Source organism: Brachyistius frenatus, unplaced genomic scaffold (assembly GCF_029030835.1).
Source record: "Brachyistius frenatus isolate BFR_SWC_R1_liver_20210118 unplaced genomic scaffold, ASM2903083v1 Contig_4, whole genome shotgun sequence".
Lineage (NCBI taxonomy): Eukaryota > Metazoa > Chordata > Actinopteri > Embiotocidae > Brachyistius > Brachyistius frenatus.
In genome coordinates, this window is record NW_027210603.1 from 1,055,001 (window position 1) to 1,078,315 (window position 23,315).

Here is a 23,315-nt window from a genome sequence, read left to right on the forward strand (position 1 = left end):
TTTCAGCCACATTTTCCCGCTTCTACAGTTCTTTAAAACCCTCGTAACATCTGGAGCTCTAAGTTCACCCTCAGTGTGTTTTTAATTTGTTCATTTTCACAGGGCGTCATACTCACTGTGGCGTGTTCAGGCCTGAGTGGCTGCGTGGTACAGCGTGTGTGTGTGTGTGTGTGTGTGTGTGTGTGTGTGTGTGTGTGTGTGTGTGTGTGTGTGTGTGTGTGTGTGTGTGTGTGTGTGTGTGTTATGGTTAATAATAGACTCCAATCAGCAATGTGGTAATGAGGGTGGCTAATGGAGGATTGGATGTTCAACTCACTCAACATAGGTGAGATGATGGGAAATAACTGTGTAATCAAGTGTGCAATTTGTACTGGAATACAGTCACTGCGGAGTCGGAGCAATTATGATTATTATGCATCACTTCTCTTTGTGATATTACAAAGAGCTTGTTTGGGGAAGGAAGTAGTCGAGTAACAGATGATTTGACCGAGGTTTTAATGCTGCGGTGAGATTGCAAAGCTCCTGGTTTTGTCAGGCTTTAACTGAAGGCTCAGTGGAAGTCATGGATAGTTCAAGTCTGGAGAGCTTTAAGTTCTCAGTGAGAGTCTGAGGTGGCAAATAGTGACTTTTTTTTATCATCAATCTGTTTATTCTCTCAGAAAATGGTGCAAAATGTCGACTCAGGGTTTTGCAGCTTAAAAATGTCTTAATTTGTCCCGACCAACAGTCCACAGCCAAAAGATATTCAGCTTATTATTATTTAATACATTTTTGTCATTTAAAAGAAATGTATCCAAAATGAGTAATCGATTATGAAACAGCTGGTGTTGAAATATGTGTCTGGATGCAGCTGTTGAACAGTCGGGCTTTATTACTGGAACAGACAAGCACACACAGTCAGTTGAATATTGAATGCTACACTTCATTTTTTATAGTGGAAAATGTCCATAATGAGCTCACAAGCTGCCTTCAAATGGCTTGTTTTGTTTGACTTACAGATATAAATGCAAAGATATTATGTTTTCAATGATTCAACACACAAAGAAAAGCACCAAGATCCTCATATTTAAGTTGGAAACAGACATTTTTGTTTATTAAATCAATTTTCTCTCGATTGACTAATTGTTCCAAAACTTTTGCAACTGTGTGGTGTGTGTGTGTGTGTGTGTGTGTGTGTGTGTGTGTGTGTGTGTGTGTGTGTGTGTGTGTGTGTGTGTGTGTGTGTGTGTGTGTGTGTGTGTGTGTGTGTGTGTGTGTGTGTAAAACTAAACATGTCAAGTGATTCTGATTCGTGTATCTATCAGGTTTCAGGTAAAAAGGTTTGCTGGCGTCATTAGTTGAGTCGTGACGTCGGTCGTCTTCTCTTCTGTTTTCTCTTTGTTATGAACTGCTGCTGCTGCTCAGGTGAGATAGTTCACCTGTTGGTCCAGTCCGAGTTACCTGCGACGGTTTCGGTCGTTAACGTGTGCCTGAGTGGTAAGGTGACACCCCCGGGCCCTCTGCGGGGGGGTGGTGGGAGGAGGGTGGTGGTGGGAGGAGGCGGGGGGGCAGCATTGTTTGTAACTTTAGATCAGACATGATTCTTTTGCTACTGAAAAGGCTCGGCGCTGTCCAGATGTCCTGCGTCTCCGTCCACAGCGTGCAGTGATGAAGCTCCCGTACGCGGCGGACGGCAGCTGGACGACTCCGAAGCTTTCTCATGGATATCTTTTACGTGGCAACAATCCCCCCATTGTTGTCCCGTAGATGTGACTCGCTTAGCAACAAACAGGAGGAAAATGTGCATCAGCAGTTTTTCTTTTTTTTTTTCTTTTTCTTCTTCACAGAAATAGTTTCTGGCTGTGTGTGTGTGTGTGTGTGTGTGTGTGTGTGTGTGTGTGTGTGTGTGTGTGTGTGTGTGTGTGTGTGTGTGTGTGTGTGTGTGTGTGTGTGTGTGTGTGTGTGTGTGTGTGTGTGTGTGTGTGTGTGTGTGTGTGTGTGTGAGAGAGAGAGAGAGAGAGAGAGAACAGCTCCTCCCATTTTAACCTCCATGACTGTAAGGACACAAAGAAAACCTTTGTGGAGGTCAAAGACTTGAGCCGGCCTGGAATTTGTAGCTCTGAGTGGCGTCGGTTGAAGCGTCCCTGAGAGTGTGTCCTGCGTCCCTGAGAGTGTGTCCTGCGTCCCTGAGAGTGTGTCCTGCGCGTCGCCGTGTCTGCAGCTCCTGTGTTTATGTATCGTTCATGTGAGTGTGACAAACGAACAGCGTCCAGATGCTCAGAGGACGCTCGCATGTCAAAAACGCTCCAGATTTGTTGTCATTTTAATCATTTAAAATTGTTCTAATATGACTCCTGATGTTTCGACGATGTGCAACATTTGAGAAGTTCGGCACCTTTTGTTAAATACAAAAAAGTATTTTTTAGAATAATGTTTATGCTATTTAAAGTAATTAAGGAAGGGAGAAGACTAACGCGGGTTTTATGCTTTCACGAGGACCTGCGTGATGTTCAGTTTTGTCATGAGGGTGTATGATATCTGTTCGCCTCCAGTTTGTCCCATCAGTGATGTCATCAACCATCAGTGATGTCATCATTGATTTGTGAACGTTATGAATCCTTCAGTTCAGATTCTGTCCGTCACCATCTTTGTTAGTTCGGAGCGGTTCGGAGCAGGAAGTGACCATATTTGGACGAGCTGGGGGAGGAGCCAGCGGTGGATCTGACCGATCTGATCGGAAACCTGACGATACTACGTCCCGCCCACCGATAGCTGTAACCTGACTGCACCGCAGGCCTGTCAATCAAACAGACACGCCCCCAAAAACCAGGTCTTCTTGAATCTTCTTTTCTAATGAATGAGGGATTATTTTCAGATGGACCTCCAGAAAACTAAGAAGAAGGAGTGACTTTAGTGAACAACACAAACACAAGAACTTAACTTCGTATCTAAAGAACTGACAGCCGTCTTTACAGTATCTTTATCATTATCGAGGGTATTTGGTTACAAAACACTGTTTGCTGGCACCGAAGGACGAGATTCATCCTCTGAGGATCACGAATGTCTCTGCAGATATTTTATGGCTTTCCATCCAATATCAGTGGAGGTATTTGAGCAGACTGTCAGACTGAGGCTCTTCCGTGCTTCGAGTTATGCTGCTTCCATGGCTAAATAAATAAAAAAAAACATAGAAATTGTTTTGGTGCGAGTGTTGAAACTTGGATGTCATGTCGGCATTTGAAACGATACGTTTCACAAGGTTTACCCGGCCGGACGCATCACCGATGATTCGCGCCATCTGCCGCGTCCCGTCGCACACGGCCGAGTGTAAATGCATCACGTGACCTGTAAACAGTCAGAGCTGCACAGATTGCACTTACATGTAGTCATCTTTCTCTATTTCATAATTTAATCGTTGGCTGCTGTGGCGGCCAGTGGATTGTGTTTTTCATTTTTTTTGGAGTGAGCAGCATCCGTCCAGCTGTCTTGTCTGCGATGCTTCGGAGGAGAGGCGGGTTTTCACGGCCTGCTCCACAGCGAGAGAGGAATGAGAGATTATAGCGCCGCATGCGTCTCTCGATGTAGGTCATAGAGCATCGGGGGGCAACTCGCCCGGCTCGTTCAGCCCGTGAGTCACGCTGGGTCGGCGCTGCTGCCGGGCATCTCTGCCTCTCTCCCTCCTTCACAGCACCGCCGACTCCTCTCTGCCAGCGCTCCTCTTCACTGCTGGATCATTTTAGCTAAATAAACAACATGCATTCTTAAAGGATAAGTGTCATTCAGCGATGTTATCCAAAGAATAAAACCCAGTCAGCCCGTCTCTCCTGTTTTCCACTTTTGCTGCTCTGTCTGCAGCAGAGAAACAAGGAATATATTAAAATACATCGTCTTTAATTTGAAAAGGCATGTTTTCTCTTAATAGCTGCGCTGTAGGTCCTCTGATACTGTCGGTAGTAAACGGGAACTATTTTCAGCTGTGGATGAATAAACAGTATCTCTGGTGTACATGAAAGTGGATTTAGCATCTGGCGCCGACATTTTTTTTCCGATGCAGAAGTGCCTGAAACTGCAATACCACTAAGAGCCACTAGAGGTCGGCTCCAAAAAGCGCCGGTTTCCATACACTCCCATTCAACTTCCCTCATGAAATTCTGTCAATAACGTTTTCTGTATGTCATTTCACTAAATTTACTCTAGATTAGTTTTCTGGAGGTCCATCTGAAAATAATCCATCAGTGATTGTAAATTAAGCTTCAAAAAGACGTATTTTGGTGGGCCGTATCTGTTTGATTGACAGGTCTGTGGTGCAGTCAGGTTACAGCTATCGGTGGGCGGGACGTAGTATCGTCAGGTTTCCAATCAGATCAGTCAGATCTACCGCTAGCTCCTCCCCCAGCTCGTCCAAATATGGTCACTTCCTGCTCCAAACTAGCAAGATGGCGACAGACAGATTCCAAACTGGAGGCTTCATAACGGCCGTTGAACAAACCGACGGGTGACGTCGCTGCCGGTCGGCGCTCGGCGTGAACAGAGGACCGAGCGCAGCTCACTGCTTGGTTTGTATTTATTACTTTTTATTGACGATATCAGATTGACGATACGCAGGAAATGAGAAACCGAGCCGGAGAATGACGCACTGCGACCGGCCTGCAGATGACCTGAGACTCGGCTGCTAACGGCATTTTAGCCAACGTGGCACTCGGCCATCGGCCATCGGCCATCGGCTCACCACTCATTGATTTGTTTTTAACACTGAGGGACGTGTGTCAGGTTTTGGCTCCGCAGATAATAATAGTGGCAAGAATATATTTAGTTTTTGTTGCGGTGTTTTAATGGGATTTCTTGACAATCGGAAAAATGTAGATAAGTCCTCATCTTTTGTGTGTGTGTGTGTGTGTGTGTGTGTGTGTGTGTGTGTGTGTGTGTGTGTGTGTGTGTGTGTGTGTGTGTGTGTGTGTGTGTGTGTGTGTGTGTGTGTGTGTGTGTGTGTGTGTGTGTGTGTGTGTGTGTGTGTGGGTGTGTGTGTGTACACGCAGCCTTGACGGCCACAGGAGGAAGGAAGCTGATTTATCTGTTTGAAAGCTCATTAACTGTTGCAGATGAGCTGTCCTCTGATCTTCGGCGCTGCGGGCCACAGACCGGGTCTTACACACACACACACACACACACACACACACACACACACACACACACACACACACACACACACACACACACACACACACACACACACACACACACACACACGCACGCACATCTAAGAAAGCATCGAAGCTTTGTCTACAAAAGAGACTGAATTATTTAGGTGCGATCGGAGCACACAGACACGCACTGTCGGCACCGGCGGCATCGGCGGCCGGGCGGCTGAATCATCTCATTTTCAAGCTCTCGGTGAACCTCGCTGGGATCTCAACCTCATTTTTATGCGTTAACGTTGCGCTTCAAAACCTCCGTTCTGATAATTGGGATCAAACCGGCTCTAATCTGTTTTGGTTTTTCTTCCTTCTCTCAGCAGCTTAAAGTAACTCAGAGAGACGCCACAGATCGGGTGACAGAGAGAGAGAGAGGAGTAAGTAGTGGTCAGGTCACTGTGCTCTTCGCTGAATTATTGAAAAGTGCCAAGTGGAAGCAGCAGTCAGACGACACGCTTCAGACCGCAGAGCTCACGGTTTCTCTAACGTTCACATCTTACTTTCTCCTTAACTGCAAACACACCGAGCTCACTGATGCTCTTATTCTATTTGTTATTATTACAATAAGTTTGTAAAAGTGGTCTGGGGGAGATTCCTCCGTGGACACGACCAGACGACATCAAGTAATGTGTCAACACAGACCTTTGAAATGCTTCAGGAAGTCTGCGGCTGTGGAGCGATGAAGTCGGCAGCAAGCAGGTCGGTCGTTACTGACGCCGTGAACTCGTCCCGCCGGGTCAGACCGTCAACACCGAGGTCTACTGAGACCGTCAACACCGAGGTCTACTGAGACCGTCAACACCGAGGTCTACTCAGACCGTCAACACCGAGCTCGACTGAGACCTTCAACACCGAGGTCTACTCAGACCGTCAACACCGAGGTCTACTCAGACCGTCAACACCGAGGTCGACTGAGACCTTCAACACCGAGGTCTACTCAGACCGTCAACACCGAGGTCTACTGAGACCGTCAACACCGAGGTCTATTGAGACCGTCAACACCGAGGTCTACTGAGACCGTCAACACCGAGGTCTACTCAGACCGTCAACACAGAGGTCTACTCAGACCGTCAACACTGAGGTCTACTGAGACCGTCAACACTGAGGTCTACTGAGACCTTCAACACAGAGGTCTACTCAGACCGTCAACACAGAGGTCTACTCAGACCGTCAACACTGAGGTCTACTGAGACCTTCAACACCGAGGTCTATTGAGACCGTCAACACAGAGGTCTACTCAGACCGTCAACACCGAGGTCTACTCAGACCGTCAACACCGAGGTCTACTGAGACCTTCAACACCGAGGTCTATTGAGACCGTCAACACAGAGGTCTACTCAGACCGTCAACACCGAGGTCTACTCAGACCGTCAACACCGAGGTCTACTGAGACCTTCAACACAGAGGTCTACTCAGACCGTCAACACTGAGGTCTACTGAGACCTTCAACACCGAGGTCTATTGAGACCGTCAACACAGAGGTCTACTCAGACCGTCAACACAGAGGTCTACTCAGACCGTCAACACCGAGGTCTACTCAGACCGTCAACACCGAGGTCTACTGAGACCTTCAACACCGAGGTCTATTGAGACCGTCAACACAGAGGTCTACTCAGACCTTCAACACCGAGGTCTATTGAGACCGTCAACACAGAGGTCTACTCAGACCGTCAACACCGAGGTCTACTCAGACCGTCAACACTGAGGTCTACTGAGACCTTCAACACCGAGGTCTACTCAGACCGTCAACACCGAGGTCTACTGAGACCGTCAACACCGAGGTCTACTCAGACCTTCAACACAGAGGTCTACTCAGACCGTCAACACCGAGGTCTATTGAGACCGTCAACACAGAGGTCTACTCAGACCGTCAACACCGAGGTCTACTCAGACCGTCAACACCGAGGTCTATTGAGACCGTCAACACAGAGGTCTACTCAGACCGTCAACACCGAGGTCTACTCAGACAGTCAACACCGAGGTCTACTGAGACCGTCAACACAGAGGTCTACTCAGACCTTCAACACAGAGGTCTACTCAGACCGTCAACACCGAGGTCTACTCAGACAGTCAACACTGAGGTCTACTGAGACCTTCAACACCGAGGTCTATTGAGACCGTCAACACAGAGGTCTACTCAGACCGTCAACACCGAGGTCTACTGAGACCGTCAACACAGAGGTCTACTCAGACCTTCAACACAGAGGTCTACTCAGACCGTCAACACCGAGGTCTATTGAGACCGTCAACACCGAGGTCTACTGAGACCGTCAACACCGAGGTCTACTCTGACCTTCAACACCGAGGTCTACTCAGACCTTCAACACAGAGGTCTACTCAGACCGTCAACACCGAGGTCTATTGAGACCGTCAACACCGAGGGTCAACACCGAGACTCTGACCTTCAACACCGAGGTCTACTCAGACCTTCAACACAGAGGTCTACTCAGACCGTCAACACCGAGGTCTACTCAGACCTTCAACACAGAGGTCTACTCTGACCTTCAACACCGAGGTCTACTCAGACCTTCAACACAGAGGTCTACTGAGACCGTCTGATGCCAAAAGCCAAACATTGTCAGGTTCTGTCGTCCTGTTTGAGCATTTTTCTGTTTCTGCTCCCGATACTGGAAACCGAATCCATGTAGCTTTTCGACATCAGGTGGGATGAAAACGAATCGTTGTTGATGGCTTCCGTGTAAAAAGCTGTCTCGTGTAAATCTGTTTCCTCTCGAGGGACTTCCTGCTGCATTTCACATGTCAGCAGCTGCCGTCACCGAGAGGTCCTGACCCTTGTCATCCCCGGACGTTTACATCAGCGCCACTTGGGCCTGGTTGCTACGGATACAGCCCATGTGACCCCCCCCTCCTCCTCCGGCCCCCTGCTCACACACACACTTTCACTTTGTGAGTTTTTGCCATTAACCCTCTCCAGATTAGAACGGCCATATGTCGGAGCCTCACAATTGACTGCTGCTGTTAAGCTGTTAAATCCATTACGGAGGAAACGTGAGCTTTCTGTCACCCCGGATCAACTTCCTGACGTGTCACTGTTTATATTTATATCTAAATCTATCTCTAAAGCTCTGATCTTCATCAACCCGTAACGTCAGGAAGTCACGTGACCCACGTTGTGTTTTTCAGCTGGTCACTGTTTACAAAATAAAAGTCACAGATTTGAATAGAACTGTTTTGTGTCTTTGTCCAAAACCTGCTTCGTTATTCAGCAGCTGAAACCTCACAAGTGGATTTTACACTCAGTAAACTTCACAGCAGATAATCTGGAAGTTTTGGACTCCCAGAAGACTTGGCGAGGAGTGTCCTTCATAGTTTCGGTCTCTGCGAGTCTGGACTGGGAGGAAGTGTGTTTTTTTGGTTCATCTTTCCAAGGATCCAGCCCTCAAATTAAGACGCAGCTTTTGAATCTCTGTCAATCAAATGCTTTCCGCTCGGGACCAAAACAAGATGTAAATGTGACCTTTCCACTGCTGTGGGGAGGGTTTGGTTTCCTCTGTGCTCATTCAACATGCAGGATTTTGTTTTTAAAGTGCTTAAAATACTTATTTCAATCATATTAACCTTTTGCTGACCTATGCGATATTACTCCACCGAACACATGCAGTCAGGAGGTCAGACGGGTTGTTCACAAACTCCCTGGTTGGATTATCTCAAGGGAAATAATTAGTTAAAATGTTTTGTGGCATAAATCTATAAAGGCTGCTTGTTCTGACCTCCTCGGTTACAGCACACGTCCACTGAGCCGTTAATCTTTCCGCCCACTGGACTTTTCTGAGCTGTTTTCTTTTGTCCTCCTGCAGTCAGACCGGGTTAGGAACTGTCGTGAAGCTCAGCGACGTCAAAGCGTCTCGAACTTTACACGCGGCATTTTTACACTTTCTCTCACCTGCTTGTTTTTCTTCTTGATAGTAATAAAATAAAATAATTAAAAAAAAAGCACAACACAACCTTCCTCTGGATTCAGATTTTCCTTCGAGGACTTCTGTATCACGTTGTTGTCATATCACAGTAAAAAACAAAAACCAGCAGGACATAGACGCTTGTTATTTACTCTTTTGTAACAGCTCTTCCACTGAGTGTTGAAGTGGTTGAAATGCAGTGTGTCAGGTGTGTCAGGTGTGTCAGGTGTGTGTGTGTGTGTGTGTGTGTGTGTGCGTGTGCACGTGCCACGCCCGCTGCTTTCACTCTGCTGCGGACGGACTGAAGGAAAGCGTGACAGCAGGAGGTGCATGAGAACCACCAGCTGAGTCACGGCTTCAGTTGGTTTTCCTCTCGGCACTTAGTCACTCCTCTGCTCTGTAACCTCTGTTATTACCTCTACGGGAGCTCGAGGTGTGTGTGTGTGTGTGTGTGTGTGTGTGTGTGTGTGTGTGTGTGTGTGTGTGTGTGTGTGTGTGTGTGTGTGTGTGTGTGTCGTGTCGTGTCGTCACTGCTTGTTTGAGCTGAGTATAATGAGTACGTGGAGGGAAACATGATTCGCGTTGTTACCTGAGTTGGCCGCACCCTGCTTACTATTCCAGAGAGACTCACATGAGACCACAGTGTGTGTGTGTGTGTGTGTGTGTGTGTGTGTGTGTGTGTGTGTGTGTGTGTGTGTGTGTGTGTGTGTGTGTGTGTGTGTGTGTCAGCGCTGAAGGCTTTTTTTTTTTTACAGCCTTTCTTTCACTCACCAACGCCTATAATTCCAGTTTTATTGTCTGAGTCAGTGAAGGTACACATGTAGCTTCTCTTGGAGGAATATCATGCATAGCTGAAGGAATACTGTGTCATTTAATACGATATGATAAATACTTGCTCTCTTCCTGTTGAATATTTGTAAATCGTTGCAAATATTATCACAAAATTCTTCATAAAACGATGCCCAAAACACGCGCAATATTTCCTTTTGTTCGGACAGGTATCGCCAGAACAGAGTTGGAATCAGCTGACACGTTTAATAAGTGCGACAGTTTATTTTTCTAACTTTAAGCCGACTTCAAAATTGGGAAGCAAAGGACATATTGTGGGAGGTTGGGTTAGGATCCACGTGAGCAGCGCTAACGCCCGACATGACAGTCACACCTGCACGTTGCCGTCGTGTACCGACACGCTGGGAACCATTGGCTCTGTCACATTTATGTCAAGAAACAATATATATGTTTATCTTAAAACATAACCAGATCTTCATTTAAACTAATCACACACAAATCATCGCTGTTCTCGTCTGTACTGAATACACCCTTGAGCCCTTGACTGAAGATCCACTTGGCTGTTTTCTGCTCACAATCTGCTGATGTGGATGATTTCTTATAAAAAAAAAAAAAAAAACTAAAAAAAAACTACATCTCAGATGACTTTTAAATCTTATAAAGTAATGACACAAGAGAGCAGACTTTTCTCAGTCTAACATAAATGTGCATGTTGTGTCCAAAACCAACAGAGAGACTGTTGAAAACCAGAAATCTGAGCGATGCAGCTGAACTGACCCTATGAATGTTTAAAGAATATGTTCAACAAAGATATTATTGGATCATATCAGCAGCGTTTGTGTCTGATTATTATTATGATTATTATCATGTTAAGCACGTTATGTTTTGTACCGGGTCTTAGATGTAACTTGCGGACTCGGAGGAAACTACAGGACTCTTACCATGTTGTTTTGAGAGAGATTTTCTAAGTATTTTTAGAAGCTGCTGGATTTCCAGGTAAAACCGCTGCTGTCTGTCTATACTTGTCCAACCAATCACCGTCAACATAGTAAATACGTTTATTCATGAAACATTCAGCTGAGAAACTTTTTGGAAAGAACTTTTTCTGTCATTTGGGGCGACTTGTAGTGTTGTGATCAGATTCTTTGGGAATGTTTTCACGTCGAACTAAATCCTGCGTGTAAGTGTCACGCTGACTTCATGCTGTTTGTTGTGCGGTGGTGGATTTAAATAAGACATGAGGAGGAGTGCTGCAGAGCATGACATCATCCTCCTCGTCAGGAAACACGACCATGTGTGAAAGAAAAGAGCTTCTGCCAAACGTATGCAGCGTTATTGTTTCTGTATGTAACAGTAAATCATGTCTGTGTGTGTGTGTGTGTGTGTGTGTGTGTGTGTGTGTGTGTGTGTGTGTGTGTGTGTGTGTGTGTGATGCTGGTGAGAGGAGGCCGCTGGGAGGTTGCAATGAGATGTTTGTTGTGCAGATAAAAATGCGCCGTCTCATTGGGCCACTGGAACGTTGGATTTAGTAAACAAACAAACAAACAAACAAACAAACAAACAAACAAACAGCCCCCCATGAAAATGATGTGATTAAAAGCAGATTGCCTGATCTTACTGTATCTGTCTCTGATGACTGAATCTGTGTCACGCTTGGAAGATTTTTGGTTGTAAGAAGCATTTTTATCGTCACGACTTGTTGACGTTGTTGCGTTTTCTGTGAAACAACAGCTGGAAGTTTTCCCCACAACAACTTTAAACATGTGTTCGTGCAGGTGTTGACTTTTAAATAGTTTTCTCGGGGAAAAGCGAACGGAGTGAGACGTGACGAGGACGAAGCTGGGAGAGGAGAGGAGGACGAAACCAGGAGAGGAGGACGGCAGCTCGTTACTATTCTGACGGAGTGCCGGCAGATGAAGGAGGAGAGAGAGGTCCAACTCAAATAACACCGAGGGAGGTTGGAGAGTGTGGGAGCGTCCGGGGGGGGAGAGGGGGGACGCAGCTTTGATGGTGCTCCCTTTTTAGATGCTGTAAAAAGAAAACATAAGCTCCGACGTGAATGCAGGAAGATGTGAAGCCTGTCGGTGACACTGAAACGATTGTGACCTGGTTAGGACGGAGAGGACGGGGTCGCCGCGGGTTACCGAGCTCGGCCTCCTCAGCGGGGCCGTGCTTGGTCCTCCTCACCACATTTCTTTGTTGGTTTGAGAGTTTATTGTGAGCAGACAGGTACAGATTCTCACTTTGGAATTTTTTTTAATTTTTAATTTTATTCCTGTGGCATTTTTCACATTTAATTTCCTCTCTGTTGTCTTGCAGTTCCCCGATAGGAGGCACTCCTTTCACAGAGGGTTTAACCCTTTCAGATCCGACCGCTGCAGTCTGATAATAAAAAGCATAAAAACAGATGAATTTCATCCAGATGCAGGAGTGATTACTTTGAGATTCATTTCATGCCGAGCCAGCCCCATCCCCCACCCCGGACTCCATCCCTCTCTCCCTGCAGAGAAACTGCCTGTTCACATAAGCTAAAAATAAATCATGTGACTGAGTGGGCCAACTGTACCGCTCATGCATTACTTATGGAAGTGTTTGGTTTTCTTCCATTTTCCCTCAGAAATATAAAAAAAGCGAGCCCCGGTCCCCGGGCAGATCTCGTGTTGGAGAGGCCTCTCGGGCGATATCCTCCGAACAGCAGCGCTCTCGCAGCTCGCAGCTCGTCTGCAGCGCCGCTGGTTCATCGGCCTGCATGTGATGCAGCTGTCTGTTGTATTGAAGGATTGTGATGGTTGTCCAGATGTTTGGGTCTGTGCGTTGGGTTTCAGCAGAGTTGTATGAAGAGGCCAATGATTGTATCGTGTTATCGTGTCACTAATTTTGTGTTTTACAGGTGTGATTTCAAGCAAATTCTTCTGAACAAATCCCCGGTTTTGAAAAACTTAATTTGACCTGCGAAGCCGTTCTTCTTGTTTTTGTTGTTTTAATGGCGGCTTACAAACAGCTTTTAGGTGCATTGCCGCCACCTTCTGACAGGAATGACGCATTACAACCAGGCGCCAGTGAAAAGAGAGGACAAAAGGACGAATGATTGTCATACATGCTAATGTTTTTGTTTTTTTATATTTCAATGACTATTATAATATTTGAAAATCCTGTCCCTACTTTAAAGGTGATTGTGACTCAAATTGTCCATTTCAAATATCCCCTGTAGTTTACAGACCGAAAACCCTGGTTCAACTTTGAGTTTACGTGTTACATACTGACATTTATGCATGTTCAGTTATGTTTTTATCTAAAACTGCTGTTTCCGAGGTCCATTTGCAACTTTGTTCTGCAGTTTTCCATCTTATCCAACGGTCTTCCTCTGCTGATGAAGTTGGCAGGGAATTAAAGATGATAGGGCTGAATAATGAAGCCAACGCTGACGTGTCAAAAAAACGCAGTTGCTCTGATGGCCACATGAGGCTGCCTCCAAAAACAAGTCAATCCCCAAAGACCTCTGTGTTAACATACAAAAATAAACATGTTAACAGCCTGGTAAAAAATGTTTTTTTAAATTTTTCTGTACGGGGGTGAATTTTTCTAAAACACCCCCGTTTGAGTTAAATTAAGGCTTAAATATAATCGAGGATGGAGAGCTTCAAAACTGCTCTTTAGGAAAACCTACGTCCATTGTTTTTACAGTCTGTTGGATTCAGACCTACGGGGTTTCATACATCACAAACATTCGGAGGTTTAGAGTTCATTCTTGGTTAAACTGTTTGCTTGTGTGCAACTTATTTCTTACTTTGTCCGATTTTGGTAGATTCAATATCGTCTTAACCTTTGAAATTATTCCCAATTGCTAATTGTCCTTTAACATTGTGGTTTGTTTTCACTATATCGATATGAATGATCGATTTCATCACCTATACGTCGCTGCAGTGTGTCAGGATGGCAGAAAATCCTCCTCTAATCTCCTTTGTCCTCTGTGGTGTGACTGGGAAGAGACGACATGGGTGTCAGACAGACTTCGCTTCCTTTCATCTTTTAATCAGGGATTAAAGCTTCAGGAGACGATAGAGCTGCTTTATGCTTCTCATACAGTGGGATCAGACGCCGGCCAATATGTTTACTTTATTTAAAGGTGTTGCACACATACTGCCTCGCTGCAGGATGTGTCAGGTTTGTCCCCCGTGTTACTGAGAGTCTCCGTGATGGCGGCGAGGTTTGAGAGCATCCAGGGTAGCTGCTGGCAGACATACTGAATGAATCATCACTGCTCAATGTGAAGAAGTGAGTGGAGGCTCTGCAGATGGATTTAAATTTTTTTTTTTTTTTTAAGTATGTGTCTGAAAATGTGACAGCTTTGTCCACAGAGGAGTTTGGCTGCGGGGGTCGGCCGGGAGCTCCGTCAGCCCACGTTAGGTCTGGTGGGGCGTAGGAGGATGCAGATGGGCTGTCGGCAGGAGGTTTTAGAAACGTGTGTGTGTGAGAGGGGGGAGGGGGGGGGGCTTTGCTCCCTGGCCACTTGAATCTATTTCAAGTCGGTCCCGTGACTCAGGGTTCCTCCTCCTCTGCCCGCTCACCTCGGCCGTCCCGCCCTCTCCTCCTCGCCCCCACCTCTTCCTCCTCTCATCATTTCCGTTTCATCTTCTCGTGTCTTCCCGCCTTTCTTGCCCTCAGATTTTGTTATTTTTTTTTACACCTCTGTTTCCTCTGCGTGTTTATGAATCATCCCGTCTCTTTGCCCACGCTTTCCGTACATTTCCAAATTTAGTCCTGTTTTGTTTTCCCTCTTCGCCGAGGCTGGAGCTGAGCCACATCTTACGATGCCCCTCAGCCATCTCTGGAGATTACTGCAACACTATGTGCATCCATCTGTGTTTTCATCTTCTCCTTCACTAGTTTTTATTTTTTTGTGTGAGTGTGTTATCGTCCTCTCTTATCTCTGTTGCTCTCTCCTTCCTCTGTCATCACTTGTGTTTTTGAACAATTGGGGATTCAGACACATCAGAGAAAGTTAGGAAACTTGGGTTCAGTCCTTGAACGAGTGTTTTTGGTTCTTACCATCGTTTAAGTCTCTTGGTTTGAGAAGAAAGGAATATAATAATATGACTAATACTGACATCATATGGCGGCACGGTGGTGCAGTGGTTAGCACTGTCACCTCACAGCAAAAAGGTTCCGGGTTCGAATCCGGTCCTGGGCCTTTCTGTGCGGAGTTTGCATGTTCTCCCTGTGCTTGCGTGGGTTCTCTCCGGGTTCTCCGGCTTCCTCCCATCATCCAAAAACATGCACCTCAGGTCAGGTTACCTGGCGCCGCGCTAGTGGCAGCCTGCTGCAGCAGCTCCCCCCTGAGAGCCCCCCTGCTGTGGCGAAGAAATTTCCCCTCTGGGATTAATAAAGTGTATAAAATCAAAAATCAAAATCAAATATCTCTTATGTAATGTTGAATGGGGAAAGACTGCATCCAAAAACATTTCGTTTAGATGGGGGTTGTTTATAATGTGAATCAGCTGTTTTCATTCAAATCCAATCAAGTTTAAAATGCAATCTTTCTGTTTTTTTTATTTGCTGCTTCGCCACCTTTTTAAAAACCTTTCTAATATTTAGTGTTTTGTCTTACAGGTGACATCACACAGAAGGGCTATGAGAAGAAAAGAACCAAACTCCTGGTTCCCTACATCATCCACGCTCCAGGTAAGGACTCTGGAAGAATAACGCTCTCGTATGAGAGCAGATAAAAACATGAGATAAGAAGGTATTATTATTATTATTATTATTATCATACAGTGCATGTAGGTTGCAGTAAGTGCTCTTTTAATAGCTGTTCTCTGTTGCTGTATATTAGGACCCGATAATGCTCACTGCTGCCTCCTAGTGGTGCTCTCTCTTTGCTAATTTACATCCCTAACTTATGATGGTGTTTTCCTTAAATTCTCACATACAGAGAATACATAAACAAACTGTGGCTCCTTGATGATGGTTCATAGATATGTATATATTTTAAATATATTCTCATTGCCAGGGTATGTAGTGCTATTTATTACACAGCGTGTTTCTAAGTTTGTTTAACCGCTGCTTCTATAGTGGCATGTTTACATGCAATAGTCCATAATGTGTATTTGATAACGACAATCCTGCTTTTTTCCAACAGTGGTTCTGGATTACTCTGAAAAAGTCAGATTGTGATGTTCCTGTAAATTTTTCACAATAAAAGCTTTGTTAAGAAATTAAGGCACTTCTATATAATGAAACACTAGAGGGGGGGGGGGGGGGTTAATTTGAAACATACAAGAAGTGTTGAGTTTGAATTGTCGCATAATGTAGTAACTAACAGGGCAAACGGTAGCGGCTCAAAAAGAGGCTTTTATTGATGTCCTTATGTGTTATTATGACAACTTTAACCATTCCATTTGTTTTTATTGTTTCTCTTGCATGCCGGTGAAAACTGGATCTTTTAAGCTCTTAAAAACGTCAATACATTTCAACTTGATCAAAAATAACAGTGACATTTTATTTCCTCAATTGGAGAAAAAAAAAATGGTGTTCAACACAAAAATATCACCATAAAATGTTAATATAATAAATGAAAAAACTACTTTTGATGATGTCAGATTCCCAGAGTAGAAAATGTACCAAAACTTACAGAAAAAAGTGATCAATTCCATTTTTCTATGAACATTTTATACCTGTTTTTGCTTCTAAAAGTTAATGAAGTCACATAACACCAAAATGAGACGAGTCTTGGAAGTTCAAGGTGTCAGCAGATTTTTAGGGGCTCTTTAAAGCTCTGCATCTTGAAACATGACTCTTGTGTTCGGCCGCTGATGTTTCTGAGAGATGGTTTCTTTTGTAAATAATAGATTTTTGTTGTTGTTTATTTGACAGTGCCGCCGCCTCAGAATGACGTAAGGCCTGCGGCTCCGAGTTCCTCCGGCCACGCCGCTCCTCCCGCCAGTTCTTCCAGGTACCGTGAGCGTCGCTCGCGCCGAACTCACCGCAATGGAGGAACCAGAGATGACCGCTACAGATCAGGTCAGCACAAAGCCCCAAATGAAAAAGAAAATCTGTTTCTGTTATTAAGCTCAGATATACCGGGGCTGTTTCAAAGGGACCAATTAAAGGGGGAAGGAAAAACTGGAGCTGAGGCGAAAGAGCACGTGAGGACTGAACCAGGAGCATTTGTTCAGAAGCAGTCGGTGTGCTTTTCTTTCCTCGTGTGAAACACCAGGCCGACTGAATGATAAATATCTAAAGTGCCTAAAACATTTGCACAGTGCTGTTTGTTTATGTATTCTTTATATAAAAACAGGCTACTTTTATAATAGCAGGTTTTGATTTGGCCCCTTGTTCATTCAGTCACTCCTTCCTCATACAGCATCTTCCATAGTTGACACTGTAGTGAGCAGTGAATTGAAATTTCAGACATTTATTATTTTTTTTTATTTCTACAAATGCAGCACATGGACAAAATGCAGATTTCTCCACTCCTTCGGCCTCTTGCTGCACCGTGGCACGAGAACTGTAAATGCTGATAAAGAATTTCATAGTGCCATTTTTTTTTTTTAATTAAAAAGTAGTGTGCATTTCATGCAACTTGACTTATCTAATCGTAGGACTTTTTCAGGGTACTGTGTACTGCATATGTTCCATACGATGATTTTGGACATTGGAACAAAATGGTGGAAAGTAAATATGCAGATTATTTTGACCACAGCACAGAAACAAAAACTATTAAGATTTTCTAGTTTGATTGACAGGCCTGGGATGCACTCAGCTCTCAGCTATATCCAGAGATGGTCATTTCAGGCTTCAAAAATCAAAAGATGGCAACGGAGACACAGCCCAAAACAAAACTTAAATAACACGACAAAATACTGAATACCGAAAGAAATAAAGTGGTTTTATGTTTTTCATTTAACTGGGTTTCATCTCATTTCCTGGTGTTTTCCTCAGCCTGTTAAACGACCTGCCACCGCTGCACTCACCAACACACGGTGTGTTCACGTGTCTGTGACGCCTCTCTCGCTGTACTTCCTCATTTATTCTGAGTGAACTATTTCAGATTTGTAGCAGTGAACCAAAGTAGCATGTATGAACATTAATAACCCTCCAGCTGCCCACACACACGTCAGTGTTGATTGGAGTCGCGAGTAAAACGCACCACAAGCCCCGCTGCGCTCTTCGCCGTGGAGACGGCCCTCTTCCTCCTCCTCCTCCTCCTCCTCCTGGACATGTGTAAGGAGTCGGCCTCTCCTGATGTTTCTGCGTGAGGGTGGACGGCAGCGCATTATGAGAGCGGATGATTTAACTCGGAGCACTCTGTGCAGCAGAATGCCAGTTATGTAATTATGGTCCCCGGTGCTGCGTAACGAGCTGTGCTCCGTGATTTATTTAAATCTGTTGACGTCTGAGCGGAGACGATTGTCCCCTCGTTTAATAGAGGTGGTTTTTTTTCTTTGGGGGGCCTTTTTGTCGCACATGTTGTGCTACGCGGTCTGAATGTGTGGCCGTCCACGTGGTGCGTTTTTAATGTACCCGTGGGAAGCACCTCTGCGTCGTGTTACTGCGTGTGCTTGCCTGCGTGGGCACGTGAGTGGGATCAAACCAACCTCTGTTCTCGGCTCGTGGTTTCCGGTGTCGGAGGGAAAAACGCTGTCATCCTCTGACAGTGATTTTCTTTAGACTTCTCACCTGAGATTTTTCTTAACAATTTAGGATACTGTTCCTTTCAGAAAACTATTCCTGAATCACAACTATAATGGTGCAATAAAAAATACTGGAAAAGATCAAAGCAGTTATTAATTAACTTTTGTTTTTAATTTTGTTTTTAAATTCAATTTTTTTTTTAAATGTCCTAGTCTACAACTGTCTGTCTTATTATTGGCCTATCAATCATCTGTTAAGCACTTTAAACTGCACTAAAACTGTATATAAATAAAGTTATTTAAACTTTATTTGATTGGAGGTGATGTTTCCCATCCAGTCGGCACAGATCGAGTGTGTTTTTATAAGCCTTCAGCAGAGTAAACCTGAGTGAATTTATTACCTTTCAGAATATTTAATATGAAAAATCTCTCAAGCAAAAATTTGTCAGATGTTTGTTTTTCTTCTTTTTTATCTAATAAATCCTCTCCCAACTCACCAGATTCATCCTGCCAACTCTTCTCTGGCTGAATGAATCACTTTGATGTTTTTTTTCCTAATAGAAAAACTAATATTTGTACTAATTGACTGCATTTTGATTAATATTATACTTTTTCAGAAACTGCAAAACTTTTATGGCGACACAGATGTTTTTAAGTTGGCTGAAGAAATCAGAATCTAAACCTCATATCCATACCAGAGTTACCTCCTTCTTTGTGTTGAGATCCACTAATCTAGAGGATTTTCAGCTCAATGAAATAAATCAAACAGATAATAGCACTATTCAAGCAGCAGTTCATCTTTAAAGTACGGTAGTTAAATAAGATAGTTTACAAAGAAAAAAAACCGGATTTGGACAGCGAGAATCTCTGATAAAAGGCAAAAGAAGACCATGACGTTGTGTTGAAAGGAAAATGTTTCTTATTGAGTCCATTTAAAAAAACCTTTCTCTTTGTTTAGTTGCTTTAAATCAGATCCAAAACTACCAGAACCAAACTGTTCCCAACCTGAAGAGTTTATTGCTCTCTGTCTGTGCAGACATCCATACTGAGGCAGTACAAGCTGCCCTGGCTAAACACAAGGAGGAGAAGATGGCTCTCCCCATGCCGACCAAACGGCGTTCCACTTATGTGCCGTCGCCCATCAACACTCGCACACCACCAGGTAGGAGATTAAAAAGGACGACGCTGCAGTTTTAATCTTCAGCGTGGACGCCGATTGTTTACTTTGATCTCTCTGTTTTCAGACTCTTCATCAGGCTCTGAGGACGATGCCGTGCGCAGACAGTCGTCGGCGCTCGCCCCACCGCCTCTGCTCAACCCCAACACGCAGGGCCCGGACTCCTGGATGAACCGCTCTGCCCAGGGCTCCTCCACCTCCTCCTCGGCCTCCTCCACCCTGTCCCACGGAGAGGCCAAACCGCAGCCTCAGAGCCAGTCTCAGCCTCCGCCGCAGTACAAGCCGCAGTACCAGCCTCTGTACCAGCCGCAGCACCAGCCTCAGCCGCAGCACCACCCTCAACACCAGCCTCAGCACCAGCCTCAGCACCACCCTCAGCACCAGCCTCAGCACCACCCTCAGCACCACCCTCAGCACCACCCTCATCAGCAGCCTCATCAGCAGCCTCATCAGCAGCACGAGCAGCCGCACACCACCGCAGTGATGGACATGCTGGCTCACAGCCGCATCGGTGAGGCACCGCTTTTATTTCTGAAGGTGCTCAAATATTCACGGTGTTTGTTCAACAAGTTCCAGAGTTCTTCCTGAGGTTTGACTGAACTTGAACTCATCATCATCAGGGAATAAAGACGCACTGCGGTCGAGAGCTTTATGTGTCCCAATTTATGACGAGCAATACGGCTACTTTTTGCCGATTCATGAAATAACCAGCGGGGTCTATAAAATGATACATTATACTGAGTCAGACGTTTTTCATATTCATAAAGGTTTATTTATTTATTTATTTTTTAAATATGAGATTAAATATATTTAATTTGATGGTTAACTGTGACGGGGTTTATGGGAAATGCAGTTTAATCATGACTTTAATGACCAAGAGTCACAGAATCAAGAATCATCCAGCAAGTGCTAGATTTTTAGTAGCTGTTGCATTATTTAAAGAATGTTTCTGACTTTTTATATATTTCTATATTAAGTTATATCAATTTTAGGACTTAGACATTTTTGGAAATTTTTTGCATATGGTTCTATAAATTCAGAAAATATATATATGATGGACTAAAATATTTTCTGCTATTTCTGTGATGTGCACTATGCTAATCATTTTGGGAAGTGATCACAGCTGACTGTTTCCTTATTGGTTTAAAAATAACCAAAATTTGTTTTTATTTGACTTTAAAATTTTGCCATTTCCTGCAACTTCACATAATCATATGAAATGCTGCAAACTGCATCACAGCTTTGGAGAATATCAATAATTATAACTTCTCCCATGAAGCCTCCACCACCGGAGTGTAAACATTTAAAAAGCTGTAATCATCTAATGAGCCGTTTTAAACCTTGAAAGGTCCAATAGGACCATTTCTATAAGTTCTACTGGAGCACTCGAACGCCTGCTTTAAAAACTGAAGGACACTTTGCTGTTCTCCCTGCAGCCCCCTCAGAGAACAGCGCCCCCCCTCCAGATGTGACAGCTGTGGCCCGTCCGGCCCGAGGCCCGCGGGTCGACCTGCCCTCCAACACCGCCGCCCGAGGGATGAGCCGCGGCCAGAGCCGCTCGAGCATGATGGAGACTGCGGACGGTAACGAAGACGCAGCTTTTTCGTAACTTCGGTGTTTTGCAGAAGCCCGTGTGTGATTTCTCTCTCTTCAAATAAGCTACGACGTTTTATTAACCCGACTTTTACTGCTCTTCTCTTCTTCTCGATCTTTTCCGCCCTGTCACGTGTTTATTTGACTGGCTAATAGGACGAGGTAATCTCCAGAGTAAGGACACTCCTTGATGTGTGACGTGTTTGCTGACTCTCCCTCCTGTGTGTGATGAATTATTAGAGAAACAAAATGCAACCGAAACAACAAGCAGGCACAAAGTGACTCCTCCTGTGTGATCCCCAAACCGAGAAACCTCCGTCCCACTTCTCACCGTGTTCTCCTCGTGTCGACTCCACCTTTCCTACGCTGCTGCTTTTCATTCCTGAAAGATATTACAATCAATTCCAGATAAATAATGATTTTTAATCAGTTGATCAAATCGTTACTAAATGTGTGAGATGGGATGAAGAACAGCAGGTTATGAGATGGTAAAACAGGAAGTGTTATGTCACTGTGTGTTTGAGCCACGGTGTGTTTGTATGACAGTGTGTTTGCCCCCCCCCCCGCAGGAGTTCCTGTGAGCAGCCGAGTGTCCACGAAGATCCAGCAGCTGCTCAACACGCTGAAGAGGCCGAAGAGGCCGCCGCTCAGCGAGTTCTTCACCGACGACTCGGAGGAGATCGTGGAAGGTGCGCTGCCTTCAGGGAACACTTCAACATAGCGTGACATCATATCCTCAAACTGACACCGGACTAGATGCAAACAAAACCACCCTTGGTGTCTGCATGCTCAGCATCCTATAATGAGGAAAATAATCAAATGGAGGATGCAAAGCTAAAAAAAAAAAAAAATCTTGATTATTTGAGAACACTTTTCTCTGTTTTTTAGAAAATGCACAATTAGGTACCACAAATAAGTCACAGATTTATAAGTTGTAATTATTGGCTTTTCTACTGGTTCCTAAAGTATTTCCTAATGCTTCACGGATTAGTTTTAAGTCTTTAATGAGAGCAGTTGTGAGTTTGCCAGGTTTCATTGGGTCTATTTGGTAACAATGAAGCTATAAATGTTGGTCAGTATTAAAAACTTTGGCTTTTCGTAACTCGTTAAGTAATTAGTTGGTAATAAATTAAGTTTAATTCAGATAAGCATAAAAGAAGTCCGACCAGAGGGATTTTCCACAACCTGGCAACCCAAAAAGTGAACATAAATCAGTAATGAATGACTTTTTTAATTTTTTTTATCAGTAATTTATATAGACTGGCTTATTAGAAAGTGGTATTAATATTTTCTTACATATTTGGAACCTTTAGCACAAAGTTACAAAGAAAAACATGTAATGAATCTAATAATGATGAATGCTTATTTGGACAACATGAGTTTGTTGTGATTTAAATTGGGGGCATAAATGAATTTATACAGCATTGTTTTCTCTTTAATATTTATTGTTAAGTATTTTGATGATTAAAATGATGATAAAAGATGAGAGATTAGAACAGGGATATACAGAACGGGCCGGCAGTTCCAACGGACCTCATTTTTCCTCGCTGACATCCACAACGGACCTCTTTCATCTGTAACAAACCTAAAAGCGCTCTGTTGTCTGTTTACCGAAGTGCCGGAGCTGGACCCCAACACGCCGAAGCCGGAGGGTCGTCAGATCATCCCGGTGAAAGGGGAGCCTCTGGGGGTGGTCAGCAACTGGCCCCCGGCCCTGCAGGCGGCGCTGGCTCGGTGGGGGGCCACTCAGGGGAAGAGCCCCGCCCTCACCGCTCTGGACATCACGGGCAAGCCGCTCTACACGCTGACTTATGGTGAGACACGAGAGCGAACACGCAGGAGCCTCGAAAGGAAGTTTAACTCAGTGATTTAATGTCGTATGATGCTGGAAGGTATTTTTATCTCGATAATATAAACATGTGTGAACTCTGTGACTTGAGATTTTGTGACAGTAGTAAGATGTATTTTCCCCTGCTGCCTCCCCCCTCTGCCCCGCGTCCCCCGCCCTCCTCCCCCACCCCGCCTTCTGTCTGTT

At 44.7% G+C, this 23,315-nt stretch overlaps 1 protein-coding gene across 2 annotated transcripts in view; it reads left to right on the plus strand.

The window, feature by feature from the left end:
• dip2bb (disco-interacting protein 2 homolog Bb) overlaps positions 1-23,315 on the plus strand; it is a 43,700-nt gene that overhangs the window by 2,698 nt on the left and 17,687 nt on the right. For both annotated transcript variants that reach the window (XM_069708378.1, XM_069708385.1), the window contains exons 2-8: positions 15,488-15,559; positions 16,751-16,897; positions 19,547-19,672; positions 19,755-20,198; positions 21,124-21,270; positions 21,850-21,969; positions 22,897-23,094. In XM_069708378.1, coding sequence (XP_069564479.1) covers positions 15,488-15,559; positions 16,751-16,897; positions 19,547-19,672; positions 19,755-20,198; positions 21,124-21,270; positions 21,850-21,969; positions 22,897-23,094 — 1,254 coding nt within the window. The remainder of the gene's footprint in view (positions 1-15,487; positions 15,560-16,750; positions 16,898-19,546; positions 19,673-19,754; positions 20,199-21,123; positions 21,271-21,849; positions 21,970-22,896; positions 23,095-23,315) is intronic.